This window comes from Gracilinanus agilis, chromosome 5 (assembly GCF_016433145.1).
Source record: "Gracilinanus agilis isolate LMUSP501 chromosome 5, AgileGrace, whole genome shotgun sequence".
In the NCBI taxonomy this organism is placed as follows: domain Eukaryota; kingdom Metazoa; phylum Chordata; class Mammalia; order Didelphimorphia; family Didelphidae; genus Gracilinanus; species Gracilinanus agilis.
The window spans coordinates 54,811,884-54,837,417 of record NC_058134.1 but is presented as its reverse complement, the minus strand read 5'-3'; the positions used below and the strand labels follow the sequence as shown (position 1 = coordinate 54,837,417).

General features: G+C 36.1%; 1 protein-coding gene across 1 annotated transcript in view; it reads right to left on the bottom strand.

Moving 5' to 3' along the window:
• ABCB1 (ATP binding cassette subfamily B member 1) overlaps window positions 1-25,534 on the bottom strand; it is a 77,316-nt gene that overhangs the window by 10,742 nt on the left and 41,040 nt on the right. Inside the window, exons 13-22 of the mRNA XM_044679506.1 lie at window positions 23,443-23,589; window positions 21,979-22,086; window positions 20,725-20,802; window positions 19,152-19,235; window positions 18,110-18,313; window positions 7,609-7,709; window positions 4,640-4,780; window positions 3,145-3,301; window positions 2,220-2,424; window positions 42-280 (exon numbers count right to left, since the gene is read on the bottom strand). Coding sequence (XP_044535441.1) covers window positions 42-280; window positions 2,220-2,424; window positions 3,145-3,301; window positions 4,640-4,780; window positions 7,609-7,709; window positions 18,110-18,313; window positions 19,152-19,235; window positions 20,725-20,802; window positions 21,979-22,086; window positions 23,443-23,589 — 1,464 coding nt within the window. The remainder of the gene's footprint in view (window positions 1-41; window positions 281-2,219; window positions 2,425-3,144; window positions 3,302-4,639; window positions 4,781-7,608; window positions 7,710-18,109; window positions 18,314-19,151; window positions 19,236-20,724; window positions 20,803-21,978; window positions 22,087-23,442; window positions 23,590-25,534) is intronic.

The window sequence follows — 25,534 nt, the reverse complement described above, 5'->3', positions numbered from 1 at the left end:
TGCATCTCTTTGTGACTTTAAAGGGCAAGAAAATAACTTACTTTGGGTAGTGTTTCTATGAAAGGATGTATATTGGCAGCCTTGGCCGCATTCTCGATCTCCTCCTGTGACACCACCCGGCTGTTGTTTCCATAGGCGATGTTCTCAGCAATGCTGCAGTCAAACAAGATGGGCTCCTGGGACACGATGCCAAGCTGAGCCCGGAGCCACTGCACATTGAGTGCTTTGACATCTCTGTCATCAACTGTCTGAAAGCAAAAGTACAATTCATCAACAAGCACTTACTAAGCCCCTTCTAAGGTTCAGGTGCTATACTAGGCTCTGGAGGTACAAAGTTAAAAATAAAACAACTTCTGTCCTCAAGGAGTTTATCTTCTGTTGAAGGAGATGACATATATCTATATATGAGTCCTTACAGGCTAAGGATACAAAGCAATTTTGGGTAGGAGCTAAGAGACGGAGAGAGTGAAAAAAAATCTCATTGAGAATGTGGATGGTGCTCAAGTTGAGTACTTGAAGGAAACTATGGATTCCTAGAGGACAGAGGTAAGGAGGGCAAGCATCTAGACATAGAGGACAGCTAATGAAATGACACGGGGAGAGAAGAAGGGCCATCATGTTTGAGGAACATCAAGTGCATGTAGACTACAGATTGAGTCAAAAGAAGGAATGTGTGATTAGACTTGAAAGTCCAAACACAAATAACTATGTGCAAAAGTTTTGGATTTTCTAAGCCCATAGTTTTATTTCCTGCATGGATTTATTGAGGGACTGCCAGCTTCTACTGCACGTTGGAATAAGAGTGTGTCATTTGGTTTCCTGGAGTTGGAAATTCCAGGAATTTCACATGTGTAGAGCTTAGAGAAAATAGTGGCTGGGTATATGATACTCCCAACTTGTGGATCATAACACTTGGACAGATATATCATGGTGCCTAGCTTCTCTTGTGTCTCAGTGTCAATTTTTTTAGTTAAGGAAAGGAAGGTGTCCATGGGTGGGGAGAAGTAGCTCATTTGATTTTCCTGACCAATTATATCATATAAAAATATCACATAAATACTATGCACTCTGATGATGAATCAACAAGGCAAGTTAACCACTATTTATTAAGCATCTATTATGGGCAAAGCTCTGGGGAAATAAAGCCAGAAATGAAATATGCTTTGCTTTCAAAGTGTCCTATACATGCTGTCTTCCCCTACATTTAATTGGGGAAGGCAACATGCACTTATGTATGTAAATGTGGAACAAATTTCAAATAAACATGAGGTTATTTAGGGAGGGAGGAGTCTAAAATATGGTTGGTAAGGTAAAGAACAGAATCAGGAGATGCTTCATATAAAAAAGAATACTTGAGCTTACATAGCAGTTCTTAACCAGGGATCCATGAACAACTTAAAAAGAATTACTTTGATAATTGCATTTCCTTCATAATCTGACACAATTTATACATTTAAAAACATTCTTCTGAGAAGGGTTCCAGGGGCTTTACCAGATTGCCAAAGGGAATCCAAACAATTCATAAACAATTCATAAACAATTATCTGAACTAGTTTATTTCAAAGGCAGAATTTGAACCCAAATCTTCCTGACTCTAAGGGCAGAACCCCATCCATTCTACCATACTACCTCTCATTACTAATGGAATTTAATCAAGGTTTACTGAATTAAAGTTTACCATTCTAATTACTTTCTAGTATAGGGCCTCATCACTTCATAACTGCTTTCTCTGTCTTCTGTGTCTCCTCCCTCTAATCATCTCTATACATTGCTGCCAGATCAGTCTCTTTAAAACATTCCTCTGCACACATCCTACTGTCCTATACAACACACTCCACATTTCCTAGTCTGCCCTTCAAGGGCTTCTAAAGTCTGGCTTCAAATGATCTTGAGAGATTGATGGTGGAGAAGCAAAAGCCTGGAACTTGAAATAGCCTGCCTTCCGCCTATTAATTACTTGTGTGACTTGGCAAAGTCATTTTGACTCCCTCCCCAGAGCCTTCATTTCCTCCTCTGTAGAATGAGGAGGCTAGACTAGATGAACTCTAGGATCCTAAGCCCTTTTCCTATTTTGACAGTCTCAAACCACTCAGAAAAATATTGGGGAGAATTAAAGGTCTTCTGCTAAAAAATGCATCACTGAAAGTTGGCAAGAGAAATGAGAGAACGAGACACAGCATTTTATGGTTTGATAGGAAAGGATTCTCCTGAGAACAGACCACTTACCACTTTTCCACCCAGGGGATCATAGAATCTCTCAAGGAGTTGCACTACAGTACTCTTCCCACAACCACTGCTGCCCACGAGAGCCAGTGTCTGACCCTTCTTCACCTCCACGCTCAGGCCTTGAAGCACGGGGACGTCAGGCCGGGTAGGGTAGTTGAACACAACTTCATTAAATGACACATTCCCTTCAAACTTGTCCTAAAATCAAAATGCCATTAAATTAACTACACAAAGAACAAAAATGGCTACATTGCTAATCCTTCTCCACTACCATGTGAGAAACTATTTTTTAAACACTCATTTTTGACTCTATTTCAGACATTCTAAGACTCAATAAATGTATGCAACCCTTTTACAATGTATGATTTTTTAAATTAAGGCAAATCGTGTCCCCTAAATAACATAACCAATAACAAACTCTGTTGTGGCAGGGTTTTCTGCCTTGAAGATATGTCTTCTCACTAACATTAGTATTATTAAAATCCATCCATCCATTAAGCACATATAAATATTATATATTTGTATAATAGTGCATGTTATATACCATGCATTTACAAATACACATTTAATATATAAAACATTTCATACACAAATATTTATCTTGCAATCTTATGTACAAAAATATAAGTATATATTAAAAACCTATATTTATTGATTCATTTATTTAAAGCTTTTTTCATTTGTTCTAGAAAGTTTTACTTTTATCAGCAACAAACACTAAGGAAACATTCCATTGATTTATTATAATTCAATTCAGCAAACATTCATTACATCCATAAGGCACCGGGGCTGGGAATTGGGGAACCAAAAACAAGAATTAAAGTCTTTGTTCTGCAGGTAGGCACATTTGACTATGCAATCCAAAATAGCTCATTGAGAATCAGTAAAGAAATCATAAAATCCAAAGGTGAAACTGACCGGCTTTTGTCCCTCTTCACTGTAGCTGTCTATCAAGGGTTTTTTTTCTATGAGATGGATGACATGGGCTGCTGATATTTTGGCTTTGGCATAATCTGGTGCAAATGAACTTGTCTGTCCCACTGCCATGGCACCAAATACGATGGCTGAAAATACCCTTTTAGAAAAATCAAAGGTTAAAAAAAAAGTCATTTGATAACTCAGCTATGCTACCCAGTACTAAACACAATATTCTAGATATGATCTAAGTAGTAAATTATACAGAAGCATTGTCAGCTCCCTTGATCAGGCCACTGACTTCCATTAATTCAGACTATCTTTATTAGCAGCTGAGGCACACCACTGACTTATGTTGATCTCGCAGTCAATCAGCCTCCCCACAAAGCCCAGTCATTTTCACATTAACTGCTCTCAAGCAAAGTCTCTCCCATCCTTTACTTGGATAATTAAAATTGTAAGCCTAAGTGCAAGAGTAGTAAAAGCTTCCACTGAGTCAATGCTTTTCCTCAGAGAGAAGAAATATACAAATTTTCTTATCAAAGACCTGATGGCAAAGATAAGTAATTGTGATTTTCCCCAAAGGTTTATCCATTGCCATGAAAAGAATCTGCATAATTATTGGTGGACAAATAGAAATCTTCCAATTCTGCATGGGTCAAGTTTAAAGGATCCCAAAGAAAATCTAACTATTCCAAGCCTATCCTTTTATAGTTGAAGGAATTAAGGCTCAGATTGGTGATATGTCTGTCACTGAGTCACTCAAGTTATCAGAAACAGGATTTCTGTCTAGATCTTCCTAAACCCTATTCCAGCATTCTATCCATGGTGCCATGCTATCTCTTATATGAAGCCTTTTGGGAACACTTCTGCTTCTCCCTCAAATCTTTCTCTTAATTGCTAGTACCTCCATCCCAATACCTAGTATCAATTTGATATATACTTACATATTGACAGGTTGTCTTCTCCCAAAAAGAATGTAAGTTTCTTTATATTGAGACTATTTCATTTTTGTGTTTATAACCCTATTTTCTAACAGAGTCTGGAATATAGTAGGTACTGAATAAATGCTTCCCCATTGATTGATTTACTATATTTGTAACCATGGGCAATTCAATGGACCCCAGTGACCTCATGGATAACATAAGTTTGGAAGAGATGGCTTCTAAGGTCCTTCTGCAACTTGAGATCCTATGCTATGGACTTCAGAGTAGGTCTGCTTGTCAAATTTTCTCCTTCCCATTCTGTATTTAGCTGGCCTAATTAAGACCCCTTAAAGTGAATAGCTAAATTTTTCACCCAACTTTAGGCATTCCCCAAAGGGGCAAAGACTTCCTGAAAATCTCAAGAAACTACTTTGTTTTCTAAAGAGCCCAGAACTTATTCCCCATAACTATGACAGATCCTTCACCAAAAAACATTCTATGTTTCTCAATTTCTTAACTTTAATTCTAGAACACATTACAGGTCAAATGAAGAAACAGACTGAGATACTTACAAGAGCACATCTTGAAAATCCATATGTCTATTTGCCACCAAGTAGGCACCAAACCGGAAACAAGCAGCATAGGAAAAATACATTATTGCTTGGGTGACAGAAAAAGTGATGCCGAAGATATGTGCTTTCTTCATAGAATTTCTGAAAGGAATTTTTTAATGAATCATGGCACTCAGGTAGGAACATATAAACCCAGTGTAATGTTCTTTTAAATCAAGAGTCTACCCCAGAATTGAAGAGACAATATCAGCAATATCACTGACCATTATTATCTGTGCATTCTCCTTTGTGGTATCCAAAAGGAAAAGCTATCCCTTCAAGAATCAAAACAAAGTGACTGGGTTTTTTTTTAAACAATTTAATTAATTCTTACTATGTGATACAGTATTTAATCATCACTAAGTGAATTCAAATCAAGACATTTCCTTCTGGAAATTGGCTACATCTCTTTCTGTGGTTAATCTGCTCCCTTTCCTCCCTTGTATTTATTATCTTAACATTGATTTTGTATATACTTACACACGTACTTGTCAAACTGGTAGAATGGAATTTCTTTTTTATATAATTTTTTATTTTTAGAAAAATTTTCCATGGCTACATAATTCATGTTTTTACTTTACCCTTCACCCCTCAACCCCACCCTCCATCACCACCACCCCTTAGCTAACTCGCATTTCCACTGGTTTTAACATGTGCAGTCAGTTAAGACTTATTTACATATTATTGATAGTTACACTATTATTTAATATTGTACTAGAAATACTAGCAGTAGCAATTAGAGAAGAAAAAGAAATTGAAAGTATCAAAATAGGCAATGAGGAGACTAAGCTATCACTCTTTGCAGATGATATGTTGGTCTACTTAAAAAATCCTAGAGAATCAACTAAAAAGCTAGTAGAAATAATCAACAACTTTAGCAAAGTTGCAGGATACAAAATAAATGCACATAAATCATCAGCATTTCTATATATTTCGAACACATCACAGCAGTAAGAGTTAGAAAGAGAAACACCATTTAAAATCACCCTAAACAATATAAAATACTTAGGAATCTATCTACCGAAACAAACACAGGAATTATATGAACATAACTACAAAACACTTTCCAAACAAGTAAAACTAGATCTAAACAATTTGAAAAACATTGAGTACTCATGGGTAGGACAAGCTAACACAATAAAAATGAACATCCTACCCTAATTATTTACTTATTTGGTGCTATACTTATCGAACTACCAAAAACCTTTTTTTTTTTTACTGCATTAGAAAAAACTATAACAAAGTTTATTTGGAAGAACAAAAGATCAAGAATATCAAGGGAAATAATGAAAAAAAAATGTGAAGGAAGGTGGCTTAGCAGTACCAGATATTAAACTATACTATGAAGTAGCAGTCATCAAAACAATATGGTACTGGCTAAGAGATAGAAGGGAGGATCAGTGGAATAGACTTGGGGTAAGTGACATCAGCAAGACTGTGTATGGTAAACCCAAACTTTTGGGACAAAAACTGCTGGGAAAATGGGAAAACAATATGAGAGAGATTAGGTTTAGATCAACATCTCACACCCTACACCAAGATAAATTCAGAATGGGTAAAAGAATTGAATATAAAGAAGGAAACTGCAAGTAAATTAGGTGAACACAGAATAGTCCACTTATCAGATCTCTGGGAAAGGAAAGATTTTAAAATCAAGCAAGAGTTAGAGAAAATTACAAAATGTAAAATAAATAATTTTGATTACATTAAATTAAAAAGGTTTTGTACAAACAAAAACAATGCAACCAAAATCAGAAGAGAAACAACAAACTGGGAAAAAATCTTTATAACAAAAAATTCTGACAGAGGTCTAATTACTCAAATATACAAGGAGCTAAATCAATTGTATAAAAAAATCAAGCCATTCCCCAATTGATAAATGGACAAGGGAAATGAATAGGCAATTTTCAGATAAAGAAACCAATAAACACATGAGAAAGTGTTCTAAATCTCTAGTAATTAGAGAAATGCAAATGAAAACAACTCTAAGGTACCACCTCACACCTAGCAGACTGGCTAAAATGAAAGAAGGGGAGAGTAATGAATGTTGGAGGGGATGTGGCAAAATTGGGACGGTAATACACTGCTGGTGGAGTTGGAATTTCTTTGAGAGTGGTGAATGTTCATTTTTTGTATTTCTATGCCCTTATTCTGGCACTAAGTTGTAGTTTAAAATATTTATTGATTGACAATGAAAGGAGGCAGTACTAGCTAGTAAAAGGAGGACAATTCGGGGAGGTGGAAGGGAGGTGTAAATATTCAAGGCAGATAATTGGGTGGGAGAAGAAAATGGAAATGACATTAGTGGCAATTACAAAGGAGTCATTTTTGTCACTACTACCAAAAGATGCTGTGATTGGAACTAATGGTTCTAAGGACCAACTGAGATTTCATGAGATGAACAGAAATTCTTAACTGGAGATAATGAGGGAATTGCTAAATATAAATTATATCTGGCCTAATAAAAAATCTGGCCTACAAGGAAAAATACAATTGATTTTTGTGGACCAAAAGTTAGCTCTAACAGAGTTTTTTGTTTTTTTTAAGACCCTTACCCATCTTAAAATCAATAGCTTACATCGGTTCCAAGGCAGAAAGACAGTAAGGGCTATGCAAATAGGGGTTTAGTGGCTTGCCCAAGGTCACATAGCTAGGACGTGTTTGAGGCTAGAATTGAACTCAGGACCTCCCAGCTCTAGGCCTGGCTCTCAATCTACTGAGCCATTTAGCCCTTTCCCCTTAACAGAGTTCTAATTAAAGCTGATGCTATAAGCAGCAAATCATTAATAAACCTCCTATTCTAGAGATAGTTGTACAACTTTTCTTTGCCCTGAAGGAAAAATTCTTTTAATATGGTATTAGTAGTTGAAAGATAACTCATTTTTCCCTTGTCACCTTCCTTACCCCCACTTCATTCCACCATTCATTACCTGTATGGGCCCTGTAAGCTCTGCTGGTACATAGTCTCAAACTTTTTCTCCTGCGTCAGAGAAACAACAGTTCGGAAATTTTCTATTGCTTCAGTAGCGATCTGCAAAGTAAAGCATAAGAAACCCCCAAATGAGGCTGTGACAGAAAATTTGCATCTTTTTAAAAAATTTAATTTTTTTCTGGGTTACACATGTATGATCATGTAAAACATATTTCCTTATTATTCATTTTTGTAAGTAAATAATCCTATAAAATCAAAACCTTGAATCATATACCCAAATAAAGAAGTGATAAATTATATGTTTTCATCTGCATTACTACTCCAACAGTTCTTTCTCTGCAGAAGGGTAGCTGGAGGAGGATAGCATTTTTTTTCATAAGCCCCTCAGAATTGTTCTGGATCATTGTATTGCTGCTAGTAGCAAAGTCTATCACATTTGATAGTTCCATAATATTTCAGTTACTGTCTATTAAGTTTTCCTGGTTCTGCTTATTTCACTCTGCATCAGTTCACTTAGGTCTTTTCAGTTCTTTCTGAAATCATCCTGTTCACCATTCCTTACAGCACAATAGTATTCCATCACCATCATATACCACATTTGTTCAGTCATTCCCCAGTTGAGTGATATCCCTTTAGTTTCCAATTCTTTGCCACTACAAAAAAAGCAGCTATAAATATGTTTGTACAAGCAGGCCCTTTCCCATTTTTAAAGATCTCTTTGGGATTCAGAACTAATAGTGGTATTTCTGGATCAAAATGTATGCATATTTTTATAGTTTTGGGGCATAATTCCAAATTTCCCTCCAGAATGTTTGAGTAATTCACAACTCCATCAGCAATGCATTAGTTTCTCAATTTTGCCACATTCCCTCCAACTTATTTTCCTTTCATGTTGGCTAATATGATAGGTGTGAGGTGGTACCTCAGAGTTGTTTTAATTTGTATTTCTTTAATCAAGAGGTATTTAGAACATTTTTTCATATGACTATTGACAGCTTTGATTTTTTTCATCTGAAAACTGTCTATTTATATCCTTTGTTCATTTATTAATTGGGGAATGACCCACTTGTTTTAAAGAATTAGATTATTTAGTTTCCAATTAATTTTTAATTTGCCTTTCCATGAACCCATATTGATTATAATTTTTATTGAATTATGATCTGAAAGGGTTTTATTTATTATTTCTGCTTTTCTGCATTTGGTTGTGAAGTTTTTATGCCCTAGTACATTGTCATTCTTTGTATATGTACTGTGTGATGCTCAAAAGGAGGCATATTCCTTTTTATCCCTATTCAATTTTCTCCAGATATCTATTAAATCTAACTTTCTTAAAAATTTCATTTACTTCCCTTCAGTCTTTCTTACTTTCTTTTTTTGTTTGGATTCATCAAGTTCTGACAGGTGAAGGTTGAGGTCCCCCACTAGTATAGTTTCACTATCTATTTCCTCCTTAAGCTCCATTAGTTCTTCCTTTAAAAATCTTGATGCTATACCATTTGGTGCCTATATATTAAGTAGTGATAATTCTTCATTGTCTATACTACCTTTTATCAAGATGTAATTACCTTACTTATTCTTTTAATCAGATCTATTTTTGCCTTAGTTTTGTCTGAGATCACAATCTCTACTCCTGCTTTTTTTGTCTCAGCTGAATGCCAATAGGTTCTGCTCCAGCCTCTTATCTTTACTCTGTGTATGTCTACCTGCCTTGAATGTGTTTTTTTAAAATAATATATGGTTGCATTCTGGTTTTCAATTCACAAATAGGTTTGCATTTTATGGGTAAGTTAATCTCATTTACATTCACAGTTATGATTATTAAATATATATAATATATAATAAAATATATATATTCCCCTCCATTTTTATTTCCTCTTTTAATCCTGCCCTTTATCCTTTCACTCTTTCCTTCCACACCAGTGTTTTCCATTTAGTCACTCACTCACTTCCATCCCACCTTATATTACTCCCCTTCCCAACACCACTCTTCTTATTTCCCTCCTTCTTCTCTGTAGTGTCTTCAATCACCCCCCTACACACTTTTCCCTCCCTTATGTTCTCCACTCCTCACCAACCCCTTTCTTATTCCTCTTCTATTTCTCTATAGGGTAAGTTAGGATTCTATACCTCAATGAATCTGGCTATTCTTTCCTTTCTGGGACAATTCCAATGAAAGTAAGGTTTAAGTATTATTAGTCACTACCCTCATCCTCCCTTCCACTGTAATAGTATTCTCCCCTATGCCTCTTTATGTGATAAAATTTCCCCCGTTTTAATATTCTCTTCCCATTTCTCTTAGTACAATCTTCTTTTGCATCCCTAGTTTTTTTTTACATGTTATCCTAAACAGCTTACTACCATATCCTCTGTCTATATATACTTCTAACTACTATCATAATGATAACAATTTTAAGAGTTTTAACATCTTTCCATATAGGAATATAAAAAAGTTGACCTTATAGAAGCCCTTAAATTGTTTCTCTTTTTTATTTACCTTTTTATTCTTTCTCCTGAATTTTGTATTTGAATTTTTCTTCAGAAATCTTCTATTTTATTAAATTAGCACACTTTCCCCTGAAAGAAAATAGTCACTTTTCATGGGTAGGTGATTCTTGATTGTAAACCCAGTTTCCTTGTCTTCTAGAATATCACATTCCAAGTCTTCTGGTTCTTCAATGTAGCAGCTGCTGGATCTGGTGAAATTCTGCCTGGGACTCCATAATGAAATGTTTCTTTCTGGCTGTTTGCAGTATTTTCTCCTTGGCCTAGGAGCTCTTGAACTTGACTATAACATTCCTGGGAGTTGTCATTTGGGGTTTTATTGCAGAAGGTGAACTTTGGATTCCTTCAATTTCTATTTTATTCTCTTGTTCGAAAATATCTGGGCAATTTTCTTAGATCATTTTGATGTCTAGGTTTTTTTTTTGGTCATGACTTTTAGGTAGTCCAATAATTCTTAAATTGTCTCTCTTGCATATATCTTCCAGGTCAGTTGTTTTTTCAATAAGATATTTCATATTTTCCTGTATTTTTTTCTTCTTTTGATTTTGTTTTCTTGTTTCTTGATGTCTCGTTAAGACATTAGCTTCTATTTGCCCAATTCTAATTTTTAAAGACTGAATTTCTTCCATGATCTTTAAATTGATTTTTGTGTCTCATTTTCTTTTTTAAAAATTTTATTTAGAATATTTTTCCATGATTCCATGAGTCATCATTTTTCCCATCCCTCATCCCTCCCCCTTCTGGAGCTGACAAGCAATTCCACTGGGTTATACTTGTATCATTGTTCAAAACCTATTTCCATGTTATTCATATTTGTAATAGACATATCAAAACCCCAGTCATATCCCCATCAAACTATGTGATTAATCACGTTTTTCTTTTGTGTTTTTGTTCAGTTCTTTCTCTGGATGTGGATAGGGTTCTTTCTCATAAGTTCCTCTGGACTGTCCTTGATCATTGCATTGCTGCGATTGAAAGTCTATCACATTCAATTGTGCCATAACATATCAGTCTCTGTGTATAATGTTTTCCTGGATCTTCTCCTTTTGCTCTGCATCAATTCCTGGCGGTCTTTCCAGTTCTCTGTGCCTCATTTTCTAGTTAACCAATTCTCCTTTTTAAGCTGTTATTTTCTTTTTGCATTACTTTCATTTTTCCCCATTTTTCTTTGACCTGTCTTGATTTTCGAAATCCTTTTTGAGTTTTTCCAGAGCTTGAGGCCAATTCCTGTTTTGTTTTTTTTTTGAAGTTTTGCATGTGCTTGCTTAGATCTTACCATCCCAGTTGATTCTGTACTTTGTTCTTTTTCCCCACAGAAATTTTCCAGTGTTAAATGTACCTTTTGCTGTTTGATCATTTTCCCAGCCTTTTTTTGCCTGTGGATGCTGAAAGCTTCTTGCTGCTTCTGTCTCCTCTGCTGTTGGCTTGTAGGGTTTAGCACTGTGAGCTATTTTGCCACAGCAGCATATGCTTGAAAGGACGCAGCACTATAGACTTCTGGGATTGACTGCTGGCTGGTGCCAGGGTCTATGGATTCAAGGAGTGGGTCTGAGGTGCTTTTTTGTTGGTTTTAGCCCACATCCTGGGATCCTGAAGTTAGCCTATACCCAGTCACAGAACCTGTTGAAGTATGTGGAGGCAGGGGGAACAGGTTGGTTGCAGTGGCCTGGAATTAGGAAAACTCCTTGTTCTGAGTTCAAATATGATCTCAGACATTTATTAGCTGGATAATCATAGGCAAGTCACTTAACCCTGGTTGCCTCAGTTTTCTCATTTGTCAAATTACCTGGAGAAAAAAATCGCAAACTACTCCAGGATCTTTGCCAAGAAAACCCCAAATGGACTCACCAAGTGAAATGAGAAGCAACAAAGTTTGCAAGACACCTTTTAAATATTATCTCATATTAATCCTCATTACCAGAGTCTTCACAAAGGAGTAAGCATGGAAGAGGCCCAGAAGGTTGCTTTAAAGACTGATTGTAAACTGATCTATATGCCAGATAGAGGGGTTGGTAATTTATCAATTGTAAGAAAGCATTTAGAAAGTTTTACAATTACAAAGGTTAAAAGGAAGTTCTTTGATTTTGATCTCCCCACACATCTTCATCCCTAAATACTCCATTTTAAGTTTTACTACATATATTAGAGTGTGAAGGTTCCAATTATTTATTTATTTATTTTTGGTGGCATTGCTGTTATTATGGAAATACATGAGATATAGATATAAAGGATTATCTGTAAATATGTGACAGTAATTAACATTTTTTTATTTTCATAAGTGAATAATCTTATAAAACCAAAACTCCAAAATATAAACTCAAATAAACAACTGAAAAATTGTATACTTTCATCTGCATTCTGACTCCAACAATTCTTTCTCTGAAGGTGGATAACATGCTTTGTCATATGTCACTCATAATTGTCCTAGGTCAGTGATGGGCAAACTTTTTAAAGAGGGGACCAAAGGAAAGAAATACTCATCTGTCAGTCTGTTTCTAAGGCAACTCTTTCCAAGTGTCATTGTATTGTATCCTACTCATTGTATTCGTCAGATTAGGAATAATGTCTCACTGCAGATAGAACATTTTAGGGGGCTGCATCTGGCCCACAGGCTGTAGTTTGCCCATCACTGTCCTAGATCATTACATTGCTGCTAGCGGCTCAGTCTATCACATTTGATTGTTTGACAATATTTCTATTACTGTGTACACTGTTTTCATGATTCTGCTTATTTCACTTACATCAGTCCATGAAGTTCTTTAGTGCAAAGGTTTAAAGAAATATATTTTTAACAATTAGTCTATTCTTGTACACTATATAATCAGTCACTTTTAAGATGTTTGCTACAAAGGCAGTGGCACTCATGAGTCACACTAAGCAAAACCATATAATCACTTAATGATCAAAGAATTCATTGCCTTGGAGAATGAAGCAATTAAGTAAAAGCTTAATAAGTGCCCTGAGATATTATTTTCTAATCAGAAGAATGGTAAGTAGCATTTAGGGTTTCCTTTGGAAATATTTTCACATCAGACAGTTGGGGGAAAAGGGAAATGGTGTAAATGCTTCTAGTAGAATTAGTTTTCTCATTATATCTATCCATTCTTCACCCTCCCCAACTGTTGTAGAAATACATTTTTCAACTTTGAAAAGATAAAAACAATAAAATGTTTGCAATACTAAAATAATCATTATTAAAAATGACTCTCATACACTGTGGCACAATAGAATATAATGGACTTCTCTACTACCAGCAAAGAAATGATCCAGGACAATTCTGAGGGACTTATGAGAAAGAACGTTATCCACATCCATAGAAAGAACTGGGGGAGCAGAAACACAGAAGAAAAACAACTGCTTGATCACATTGGTTGATGGGGATATGATTGGGGATGTAGACTCTAAGAAATCACTCTAATGCAAATATTAATAATATGGAAATAGGTCTTGATCAATGGCACATATAAAATCCATTGGAATTTCATTGGCTATGGGAGGGAGTGGAAGGAGGGGAAGGAAAGAACATGAAGCATGTAACCATGGGAAGATATTCTAATTAATTAAAGAAAAATTTTCAAATTAGAAAAAATGACCATTAAGGAACAGTTAAGGTACTCTCCCTAGGTGGGAAGAGATCCAGGCCTAGAGATAAGAGGTCCTGGGTTGAAGCTTGGCTTCAGATACTTCTTAGCTGGGTGATCCTGTGCAAGTCATTTAACCCCAACTGCCTATTCCTTACCACCTTTCAACCTTGGAACCAATACCTGATACTGATTCTAAGATAGAAGGTAAGGTTGTTTTTTGTTTTTTTAATAGCCTTTAAAAAATGGATTGGCAACCAATAGCACATGTGATAACAGATGATTGTTCAGAATTATGTGGACAAGCTCTTCCCTAACACTTTTAGAAATTGCCTCCTTGCCAATGAGAACCAAGATTCCCAGTAATACCTCAGTCTTTATCCCCCCTTCACCACATTCTCCTTAATGGCAAAATGCAAGGCTGGTAATGATATTCCAATTTTCCCAGGTTTATATCCTGTGTCTAACATCTACAGTTTATGATTATTTCCTCCAGTGATTTCCCACATGGGACATACAAAAAATTCTCCAATGCTGATGAAATTTTCCAACATATAGATTATTCCTATACTTTCTTATTGCTTCCATGCATAGCATTTCCTCTATTAAGCAGCTGGTTACAAGTATTTATTCACAGGTTGTTCTTGAAGATGCCCCTTCTCTCTAAAGTACCTAGAACCTAGATTCCTACAGAGGGCTTGTGTTTATTCTCAAGGGTTTCCTCACTCTAGTCTATCTCTCATACAAAGCTATCAAAATGATATTCCTAAAGTTACAGTCTGACCACATCTCTCCCATCCACTAAATTCCAGTACCTTCCTAGAACTTCCAGAATCAAAGAGAAAATCCTGTTTGAATTTTTAAAATCTCTCCTAACCTGGCCCCTTCGCACTTATACTTTATTACCCTTCGAGTACTCTATGATCCAATGACACTAGCCTCAAGTGACAAGACACTCCATCTTGACTTTATGGCACTTTCATTGAATATCTCTCAAGAATGGAATTCTTTCTTTGTTTGGAACTTCATGACTCCTTTTATGTCTCACTTTTGTAATGAAACCTTTTCTGACCCCCCTTAATATTAGTGCCATTTCTTTAAGATTACTTCCAAGTTACCCTTTGTGTATGTGTGTGCATGTTGCTCGTCCTTGGATATAGTTTGCACATAATTGTTTGCATGTTGCCTCTCTCAAGAGAATGTGAGCTCCTCGAGGGCAGGGACTATTTTTGCCTTTCTTTGGATCTCCACAGTGCCTGGCACACTGTCAGCCCTAAATGCTTGTTGACTTGATTTGATATGAAGATGATCCTCAGAAATTGACCATATCAGTGACTGTCATAGCTGTTAACTCTACAGTCATGCCAAACTCCAGAACTGGCTCCAAATCTCAGGATGCAAATTAATCCATATCAATCACAGCTACAAAAATGAGTGGGGACAGGATCAATCAACATTATTTGAGAGAGACTACAAATGATGATGCCTTTCCATCAGCTTTGCTCATCACAAATACTGGCTGGTTATCACCACTGCTGTGCAGTTGGTCCAGAGGATTATTCTGAGGAAACTTCATGATAAGCAGTCTTTGATAATGGAGCAACTTAGAAATTGAAGGGGTTATAACAAATGTCTCAGTAATTCTCCTACATATTCTTGTTGATGGTATCTAATTCCAAAGAGATTACAATTCTTGAAACCTCTGGTACCTCTCAATAACTGGAAGCAATGCTCTAAAATAATCTCTCCTGGAACCAGAATCTCCCTAACCTTTCCTCTTGGGACTATCTTACAGAAATATCAAGGCTGTAAGGAACTTGAGAAGCCATACCAGATAAAAAATCCTTTCTACGAAACCTTTTGACAGATCATCTGGTTTCTACTTGAAGGCTTCTATGAAGGGACATCACACTACCTTCAAATACTAAATATTCTACCTTAGGACAAGTCATGTGATCCAATGAAGAGAGTAATGGCTCTGTAGTCAACGGACTTGGGTTTTAATTTTTGCTCTGATACTGTCTAATTAACTTTGGGCCTCAGTTTCCTCAGCTGTAAAATAGGGGAATGAGATTTTTAAAAAAGGCCTCCTTCCAACTCCTAGAATATGATCCTATGATTAATGCAAACTCATAGGAAGTTTTTTCCTTATGTCTAACCTGAATCTGGTTCTTTGTAGCTTCTACTTGGTTCCAGATTTTGCCTTTGCAGACCAAGATAAAACAAATCTAACCTTTCTTTGGCCTAAAAGCTTTTCAAATCCTTAACCTTTTGCTAAAGTCATTTTTGTTCCCAGTTTTGAGAACCAGTGTTGACTCTAGGAAGAGAAATATGAAGAGTTAGGATCCTATGAGTTTAGCATCAAATTACTCAATCTAACTTTATTTCTTCTGGCTGATTTGGGGACTTCATATTTCTGGCATAATAGTCATGATGATGGTAATGATAGCAATGTTATATAGCACTTTAAGGTTTGCAAAGCAATTCATTTTATTCTCACAGTGGCTCTAGAAACCAGATGATATGAGCCCTAATTTACATATAAGGAAATTAAAGCAAACAGAAAGGAAGTGTCTTTTTTAGTCTCAATGAGGTTATATTTGACTTTGGGTCTCTCAGAATGTGCATAGTTGAGCCTCTGCCTTATAACTTAGTTCCTCAGTAATTAAGTATTCCTTCTTCCCAATTAGTAGGCTCCTGTCCTTGAACTGCACACTCCTTATGACTCATTCCAAAATAACTGTCCTTCATTTTAATCCCACAGGAACCTTTGGACCTCTGCTGTTTTCCTGACATTTGGACCTGCACTGATCACCTATCATAACATGACAAATAGGCAGGAATAACAGAGGGCACTTTTAAAAACTGAAAAAAGAGTATTCACTCTACTAGATTTTAACACTTTCAATTAAGCAACAATGATGGAAATGGATTCATTAAATGTATCAAATACATTTATTAAATCTTGGCCAACCATATTTTTCATTTATATGCACATAATGTATTTTAGTATATATGTACATATGTATGAAATTTGTATTTCATAAGCCTCTTAATATCAAAACTAGATAAATCATCATTTAATGAGGGTAGGGAAAGGAAAATTAAAAAATAAATTTATATTCACTTTTCATACCACTATAAATCTAGAAAATGTCCAAGTTGGCATTTGCATCCAATTATCCTAGGCTAATCCCATTGTGAGAAAGAAAATAAAATGTTGGCGTCCCAAGAGTTGTGCTGGTATTTATGTAATGTTAAAAGCCATAGAAGAAGCTCTTCAGCCCACTGAATTTATGGAATTATCTAGTCAGTCCCACAGGAGAATGAGTTGTGGCTAAGCAGTGATCTGCACCTTTGAAAGGACTACTTACATTGCTAAGATCCATAGTTTTATTGAAGTATTTCATATCATATACTACAATGAACTCTATCTAGATGAATGGGGTAATGAAAACACATGTACATATGCAATACAAATTTTAAAATAAAGTAGACACTATATTTGTCCCAAGTATGAAAAGGAGAGAAAATATGGTCTATTGAAAAAAATTACTGGGGAAAAAATAGAAGGATTTGATTATTTATAAATCACCAAAGGAGTACTCCAATCCAAATCATACCACAAGAATGTTATTATGGTCAGACTCCATCAGAAACCAGGTTTATCAAAACCATCCACTTAACCAACCATTTTTTACATTTTTCTTTACTCAAATACCCTTTGACATATACAAACATGGGGGTAGGGGAAATGAAACTAAATTTTTTTAAAGTTCATGTTTGATTATTCTCCAAAGGTGGCAATTAAAAACTAAAAATAATTCTAAACAACAAAATTTATAATTATTATTTGTAATAATGATAAACTGTAAAAATGATAAACAATAAGTGCCTAACAGCTGGCTAAACAGTTGTATATCAGTGCACTGGAATATTAGATCCCCATTAAGAAAAACAAATATGAAGAAGAAGATATGTAAAAACTCCTAATGAAATTGCAAAGCAAAATAAAACCTACTGAAACAGTATATACATGAAGAAACAAAACCCATGGAAAGAATATATTGTCCTAACATGATAATATCAGCTAGGAAGGGGTTTTAGAGAGTTTTACTGATAAATTCCTATTTATCGCATATGTAAGTATATTTTTCATTATAAGAAATTATGAGCTTAAATATTTGCTGGGCGAAATATTTTCTTTTTTTTTTAATGAGATGAACTGTAGGGTATGGGATAAAAAATACAGGAAGCCCTAGATTTCATCTTTAACCCAACAGAAGAGATATGAGTTGTCCTCCTTAATTCTTTCAGTTCCCAAATCTATTAAAAAGCAACAATGTGGTTATTCCCTACTTTAAGGAATAAATACTCAGAGTCTATAAATAACAGAGAAAACTTAGCTTGACTGACCTTGCCAGCACCCTCTAATTCTTTCTTATCTTTCTGGGCGTGTCCAGACAACATTTTCATTTCAATTACTCCTGCCACTGCAATGATAGGCACAATTGCTAAGAGCAGAAGTGTTAACTGCCAGCCATAGATCAATGAGATGACAATTCCTGTCCCAAGGTTGGCTATATTCTGGGCAATAATAGCCAATCTGGCACCAGTGGCCTGAAAAACATAACAGCATTTAAAAAATGTAAAATACTTATTATTAACTGATTTTATCTTATTCATCAAATATTTAAAATAACTATAATTTACATGGCATGCTATGGTTTACAAAATGTTTTTACATATGTTAATTCATTCGATCCTTGCGACAACCAGATGTAGAAATAGATGAAGAAAATTTAAGTAACCTGCTTGGGGTCATACAGCTATTAAGAGTCCAATGCAGGATTTGAACTAGACTCTTCATGACTATGGCTCCCTAATTTTACCACTGATATACCAGGTAATAATAATAATTAACAGTTAAATGGTACTTACTATGTGCCAAGAACTGTGTTGTTATTTTTTACAAATATTATCACATTTGATTTTCATACCAACCTTCCAAGATAAATGCTATTATTATCATCCCAATTTTACAGTTGATGAAAATGAGGCAAACAGTAACTATGTGACTTGCTCAGATCACAGAGATAATCAGTGTCTGAGACAGGTTCTGAATTCAGGTCTTCCTGAATCCTAGCTGAGTGTTCCACTGGACACCTAGCAGAGAATAGGGACTGTTTTTCATCATTGAATTCCAAGTGCCCAGCACAGTGCCTTAAACATAGTAGGCACTTTTCTTATAAAAGCTTACTCAATTGGTAGTCTCCAGAATTTACAAGTTAGGGTCCTTTCATGAAAAATTATAGCTTCTCCAGATATCATACACTAGAGATATTTTATATATTTATCCGATGTTTTTAAAAGTGATGAAAATATATAATAGAATATCAGTTTCATGCTTAGCTCAAAGAAGGCTAGGAACAGAGACAACAGGGAAAATGGTACATACCCCCTTGACTTGGGAGGCATCAGTGGCAAGTCTTGTGGTCAGAGCACCAGTGCTATTTTTAGGATCATCAAACCAGCTTACGTCCTGTGGCACAAAACAAAATTTATTATCTTAACATTTTTCACTTAAGGGTACATCATTTCCTTTTGCTGAATTTTCTTCGCTCCTTCCTTTCTCTTTTTTCCCAATATCTCTTGGTCACATATTTAGAAGTGCCAGTCTTACCTGAAATATACTAGCACTGAGAAGATCTAGTTGTTTCTCCAGTTTTCTAAGTCACTAATTGTTATACAGACTAAAGCTTTTCCTGACACTGGCATCCCAAATATAGTGCAACAGAAGAGTGCTGAACATGGAAGGCCATCCTTAGTTCAAATACTGGTAGATGGAAAACTTTTTGAGGCTGATGAGTTCAATCTTCTCATTTTAGTACTTGTCCAGGAAAGTTGACAGACACTGAATAAATAACTCTGGTTTGGGGACTCCAATTCTTGTACCAAGGGAAAGAGGTCAAACCACTCTCACAGTATGACCTACCCACCTTCTGTAAGAAGTCTTTCTCAGTCCTCCTTAATAATGTTGTGCCTTCCTTCTGAGATTACTCCACTTTTTTTCAGGCTGTCTTGTTTGCACATGGTTGTTTACATCTTTCCCCAATGGGATTTAAAGATTGTAAATACCTTGAGAATAGGGATTGAGTTTCTACCCTCTTTCTTTGTATCTTCAGTGCCTAGCACCGAGCTTGTGTCATAGTAAAGATTGGAACATGCTAAATAACTAACAGAAAGACTTAGACCTTAAGTGTGATGGTCTGGGTTTGAATCCTGGATTTCCTACTTAACTTTCTGTGATCTTGGGAAGTCACTTCTCTGGGACTCTATTCCTCTTTGATAATACAAGATGAAGCTCTAATTCATCCTCAAGATGCCCAAGATAAAAAGGAATCTACTCTTACAATCTTTGGGCAATCTTCCTAATTATATAACTAGCTGAGATACATCTGAGGCTCTTCACTCCTGTAATCACAGAAATATTCTGGATCACTATTCCAGCATTCACTGACAAGTTCTTGACACATTTCTCTTGATCATATTTTTGGAAGTGCCAGCCTTGCCTGATATATATACTAGGGAGAAAAAAATATCTTAATACATGGTGATCTAGGATAAATTTTTCCTCTGTTGAGGTGAAGTAGCACTCATCTCAAACCTGAAGAGTAAGCCATTTTGCATATTTAACAAGTCACTGCAGTGCTTACAAGCTTCTCTCCTATTTTTCTAAATGCAAAAACAAGGGTGCCTCCAGCACTAATGAGCATTAGTGAACTAAACACAAATAAAATTTATATGGGGTAGATTCTAAATTTCCATTAACATTCTAGTTTTCTCATGACTGAATTTGTTTAAGTTCTAGATTTAGGGTTAAGACTAGGGCTAATTTGTAAGACGGTGGTAAAATTATTCTCAAAAGGGCAAAAAATCCATGCAACAAGTAGTAGTCATTCCACTATCACTATCAATGAGTCATCAAATTGTCATCACTATCAGTTTGTGAACACAAGAGAAAAAAATACCTGTCTCAGCATTGATTTAAAGGCCTGATAGCGGAGCTTCTTTGTAAGGATCTCTCCAGCTTTGCCAAATGTGAAGCCCTGTTGAGAAGAAACAACATATTAGAGAAAGGAAGAAGCCTTTATTAAGTATTTCCTATGTCCCAGGCACTGTGCTAAGCACTTTATAACTATTAACTTGTTACACGGTTTCGTTTCATGGAGTAGTGGCAGGGGTGGATTACCACCAAGCTCTAGTTATATTTTAAATTTTCATTGGATAATCAACCAACATTTAATATTAAACATCTACTATGTATCAGGTATGCAGACTTTGCTAGTGTTGCTTAGTCAGGTCTGACTTTTCACATCCCCATTCGGGTTCTCTTGGCAAAGATACTAGAGTGGTTTGCCATTTACTCCTCTAGCTTATTTTATAGGTAAGGAAACTGAGGAAAACAGGGTTAAGTTCATTGCCCAGACTCACACAGCCAGTGAGCATCTGAGGCCAGATTTGAACTTGGGAAGAGGAGTCTTCCTGATACCAGACCTATTCATTGTACCACCTAACTGTCCACACAGACTTTGATGATCTCCTCAAGAGCTGACACATTTTAAGCCTTTAAAAAATGCTGGTTTTGATACATGTATAACCTAGTGGAATTGCTCATCAGCTCCAGGAGGGAGGAGGGACGAGGGAAGGGAAATATCATGGAAAAATATTCTAAATTAATGAATTAAAAATTAAAAATGCTGATTGTGCTAAGACAATCATGAAATGTGCCTTCAAGGAACTTACACTCTGGAGACTTGACAGTGAACCTATGGCATAGATGCCAAAGATGGCACACAAAGACCTCTCTGTGGGCACATGCCCTGTCACTTGCCAGAGTTAGTTACTAGAAAGGCAGAGAGACTCGGGCAGAGCTGCTCCCTTCCCCCTCTCCACAGCACCTCCCTGCCCCTCTGCCCAGCAGCCCCTTGGAAGTGCTTACTCCTTCCCCTCAGGTCACTCCTCTCCCCCTCTCTACACACACCTCTTCCTCCCCTGAGCATAGCTCTCAGACAACTCTCCTCCCTTCCTCCCTGCCCTGTCTGGGGTAAGGCAGCAGGAGAGTGGGATGCAGCACTTGTCTCTGTGGTAGGGGGCAGGGCATGGCATGCAGTTTGCGGGGTGGGACACAGCACATTGTCTCTAAAATGTTCACCATCACTACTCTAGAAGGTAGAAAACATGCACACAAACTTATAGAGAATAAGTAACATATGGAAACATACCTGAAGGAAAAAAGTAATGAAAGAAATAATTCCTACTACTAGAAACAACAGTGAAAACAGATCACTATTACGCCTTTTTGTTTCAGGATCTTCTGGTTTTACAAAGACCTAAAAAAAATAAATTTTAAATACTTTACTTTGATTAAAGGAATGTAGGAATTGCCATTCTAGGTGAGCACTACAGTCTGTGACTCAATATTTTGTTGCCAGAAACCTTAAAATACCAGTAGAACCACTATGGTTTTGGGGGGGGGACATCTACTTAAAGGTTATATGTAGCTTAATGCCTTAGGGAAGGGGGATGAATGGAGAGAGGGGGGATAGGGAACAGGGAGAGAACTAGAACTCAAAATTTAAAAAAAGAATGATTAAAATTGTTTTTACATTGGGGATACATTTTAAAAGGTTATATGTAATATATAAATTTTGTCTTAGTAATTCTTTCTATCGTTCATACATTTGTCTAAGATTTCATTTATTTCACTTACACATTACATAGATCACTTTTGAGGTTGACGAGTTCAATATGTAAAAATGTTTTAAATGATAAAGTTCTCTATCAATATTAAAGGAAGACAAGCTTGAGAGTTTTAAACATACAGTGAGCTGACACACAGACTCTTCTCCTTTGGCAAAAGGTGGACTATTTCATTATAATATCGAGTTCATAGGATTGAGTACTGCACAGGTCTCGACTGACCTCTTCTTTGAGGTCAGACCTACATCTCCACCTGCATAAAGCTTACCCCCAGGTATGTCACCAACTCATCATGTGCTGTTTTTCTACTCATTCTATCATTGTAATCTATAGTACCTGGTGCCAATCTTTGGCTCACAGTCCCCTCTCACCTCCCACATCCAATCAATCAACAAGAAAATAAAAAAGAGTAAATGAACAAATTCAACTTTAAATTAGGATTGTAGGATTTTAGATTTGGGACAGAACATAAAATCATCAAATCTACCTCCTTCTTTTACAGCTAAGGATTGGAGTCATGAGAAGTTTGAAAAATATCAAGTTACTTCAAATCCACATCTCCTGAAACCAACTCCAGCACTCTTTCCTCTTCCCCCATGCACTGCTTGCATTGAAATAAATCTGACTTGCACCCTAAACAGCCCTCCGGAGCCATTTTGAATCTTGTTGCTCTTTTTAAAAGAGCATAGATGAAGCTGATCATTTGATAAGTAGATACTTTAGGTTTCCAAAGAATCAGTGCAATAGGAATTTGCAGCAATGGCAATTTCTATTGGTCTCATTCCCTTACAACCTGACCTAGAAACATGTTAAATCTCTTCCTTTTTTTGGCTTTATATCCACAAGAGTTCATTTTATTTAAGTTTGTTTAAGGCATGTTTTTTAAGCCTATATTTAATAACAACACAAAGTGCTTCAGATTACATAAGGCAAGACTCAAAATCCCATCCAGGCATTGGAATAATCATCCCACTAGTAGCTCTTACCCCAATAATCCTGGAAAATATTATAGAAAATGCTGGTTGTAGAACTCCATTGACAATGGCACAAAAAGTGCCAACCACAAAATAAGGCCATTCTGTCTTATTCATCTTCAAAATTCTGAAAAAAGAAACTGGAGGCACATTTTCATCCTAGGAAACAAAGATATCATGAGAAGTAATTCAAATCTCAAAAAAAAAAATAATTTCAATGTGAGTTTTCATTATCTGCTTGCAGTTAATGCTTAGAAGAAGTAGCTTCCATCAAAGAGAGACCATCCAGAAAAACATCTCCTCTCTATTGTTGCTTATTGGTGAGTATCTAGTTGCAAACCAATTTGGGCAGAAGGGAAGGCATTTGTTTTATAATCTTCAAATCTCCAAGAGCATCCAATCATGTTATACTAAGTCAAAACTATTGATTGCAGTTTTTGCTTGAAAATATCTATGCTATCTTAACTAAAGAGACTGGTAAATTCTCAGGGCCCCAAGTGAGGCCCTCCACTGTTTTCTTCTCTGCTCCAATAAATATCAACTATGTGCAAAACATAGGATGTCAGGTGATATTGATAGAAAGAAAAAATATCCCAAGTTTCCTCTTTTGTGAGCTATATTCTAGATTTCATACTTTTATTTATTTATTTATTTTGGGGCAATGGGGGTCAAGTGACTTGCCAAGGGTCACATGGCTGGGAAGTGTCTGAGGCTGGATTTGAACCTAGGACCTCCTGTCTCTGGGCCTGGCTCTCAATCCACTGAGCTACCCAGCTTTCATACTTTTAAAAAGCAGTGTGATTTCATTTTTGTAAAAGTGAAGCAAGCTATTTTTAAAAGATATCATCAACACATCAACTTGCTAATTTTCATATAATTAACAAGAAATCATAGATTTAGAGCTGAAAAGTGATCTCATCCATTTCTGTCATTTTACAGATAAGAAGATCGAAGTCCATCGAGGTTAAGTGACTATAAGCCTTGGAGGCAGAATATGAACCCATGTCCTCTGAATCTAGAGCACTATGTTCTTCAATCTATGCATACAAAGAATACTCACTTAAATTGCATATTTTGTGGAAAGTGTCACATTTGATAAGATGATCAGATGAGAGTATGGATGAACATTTTCTTCTGGTTTCTGTTCTCATATTAGTGACTACTTCAGATAGAAACTTGAATCCAAACTAGCATTACATAAAAGTTGTTGAACTTTTCATCAGTAATTAAATCATTTTTCATTTGCACTATAGATCTATAAAATTCATCATGACCTGATAGTTACTCCAAGTTGCTTTGTAACCCCAGTATTTAGCAGAGTACCTGGCATATAATTGTTGCTCATATTTTTTTAAACCCTTTTCTTCCATCTAAGAATAATTACTGTGTATTGGTTCCAAGGCAGAAGAGAAGTAAGGGCTAGGCAATAGGGGTTAAGTGACTTGCCCAAGTTCACACAGCTAGGAAGTATCTGAAACTAGATTTGGACCTCTCATCTCCTGACTTGGCTCTTAATCTACCGAGCTACCTAGCTGCCCTCTCACCCTTCATTTTTTAAGAGGGCCAGCAATATCATGGGGTGATGTCTTGGCTTGTGCATGAATTGTATTTAAATAAGACAGAGTTGTACAAAATCCCTAGTCTCACTCTCTTTCAGTGTCATCCAAGTCCAGTGGCATGGCAAAAATCAGGATGACTGTCCATCTGAGATGCAGTGAAGAAGCTTGGCATCTTTGATATTTGACCAAACTCTAAGCATTCACCAGCGTCTCCTTCAGTTGCCTTTGTGTACACAACATACTCATCCTCCCATTCTGCTGGGAGAAGTCTTCACATGCTAGACACTTAGTAAAGGCTTATTAGCATGGCATGACTGAATGCTATGTCAAAGGGGCACTAGACTCTGGAAAGTCCTGCCATATTGGAAAAACTGAATATGAGCCTGGTGATACCTGTATATCCACCATCAAAGCTCATTTTGAAGAGGCCCATTATGAGAAAGTTGATACCTAGGTGCCACATTATTTAGTTTTTTTAAGCTTTTTAACTGATATACATATATATATATATATATATACACACACACACACTCTTATTTCTTCAT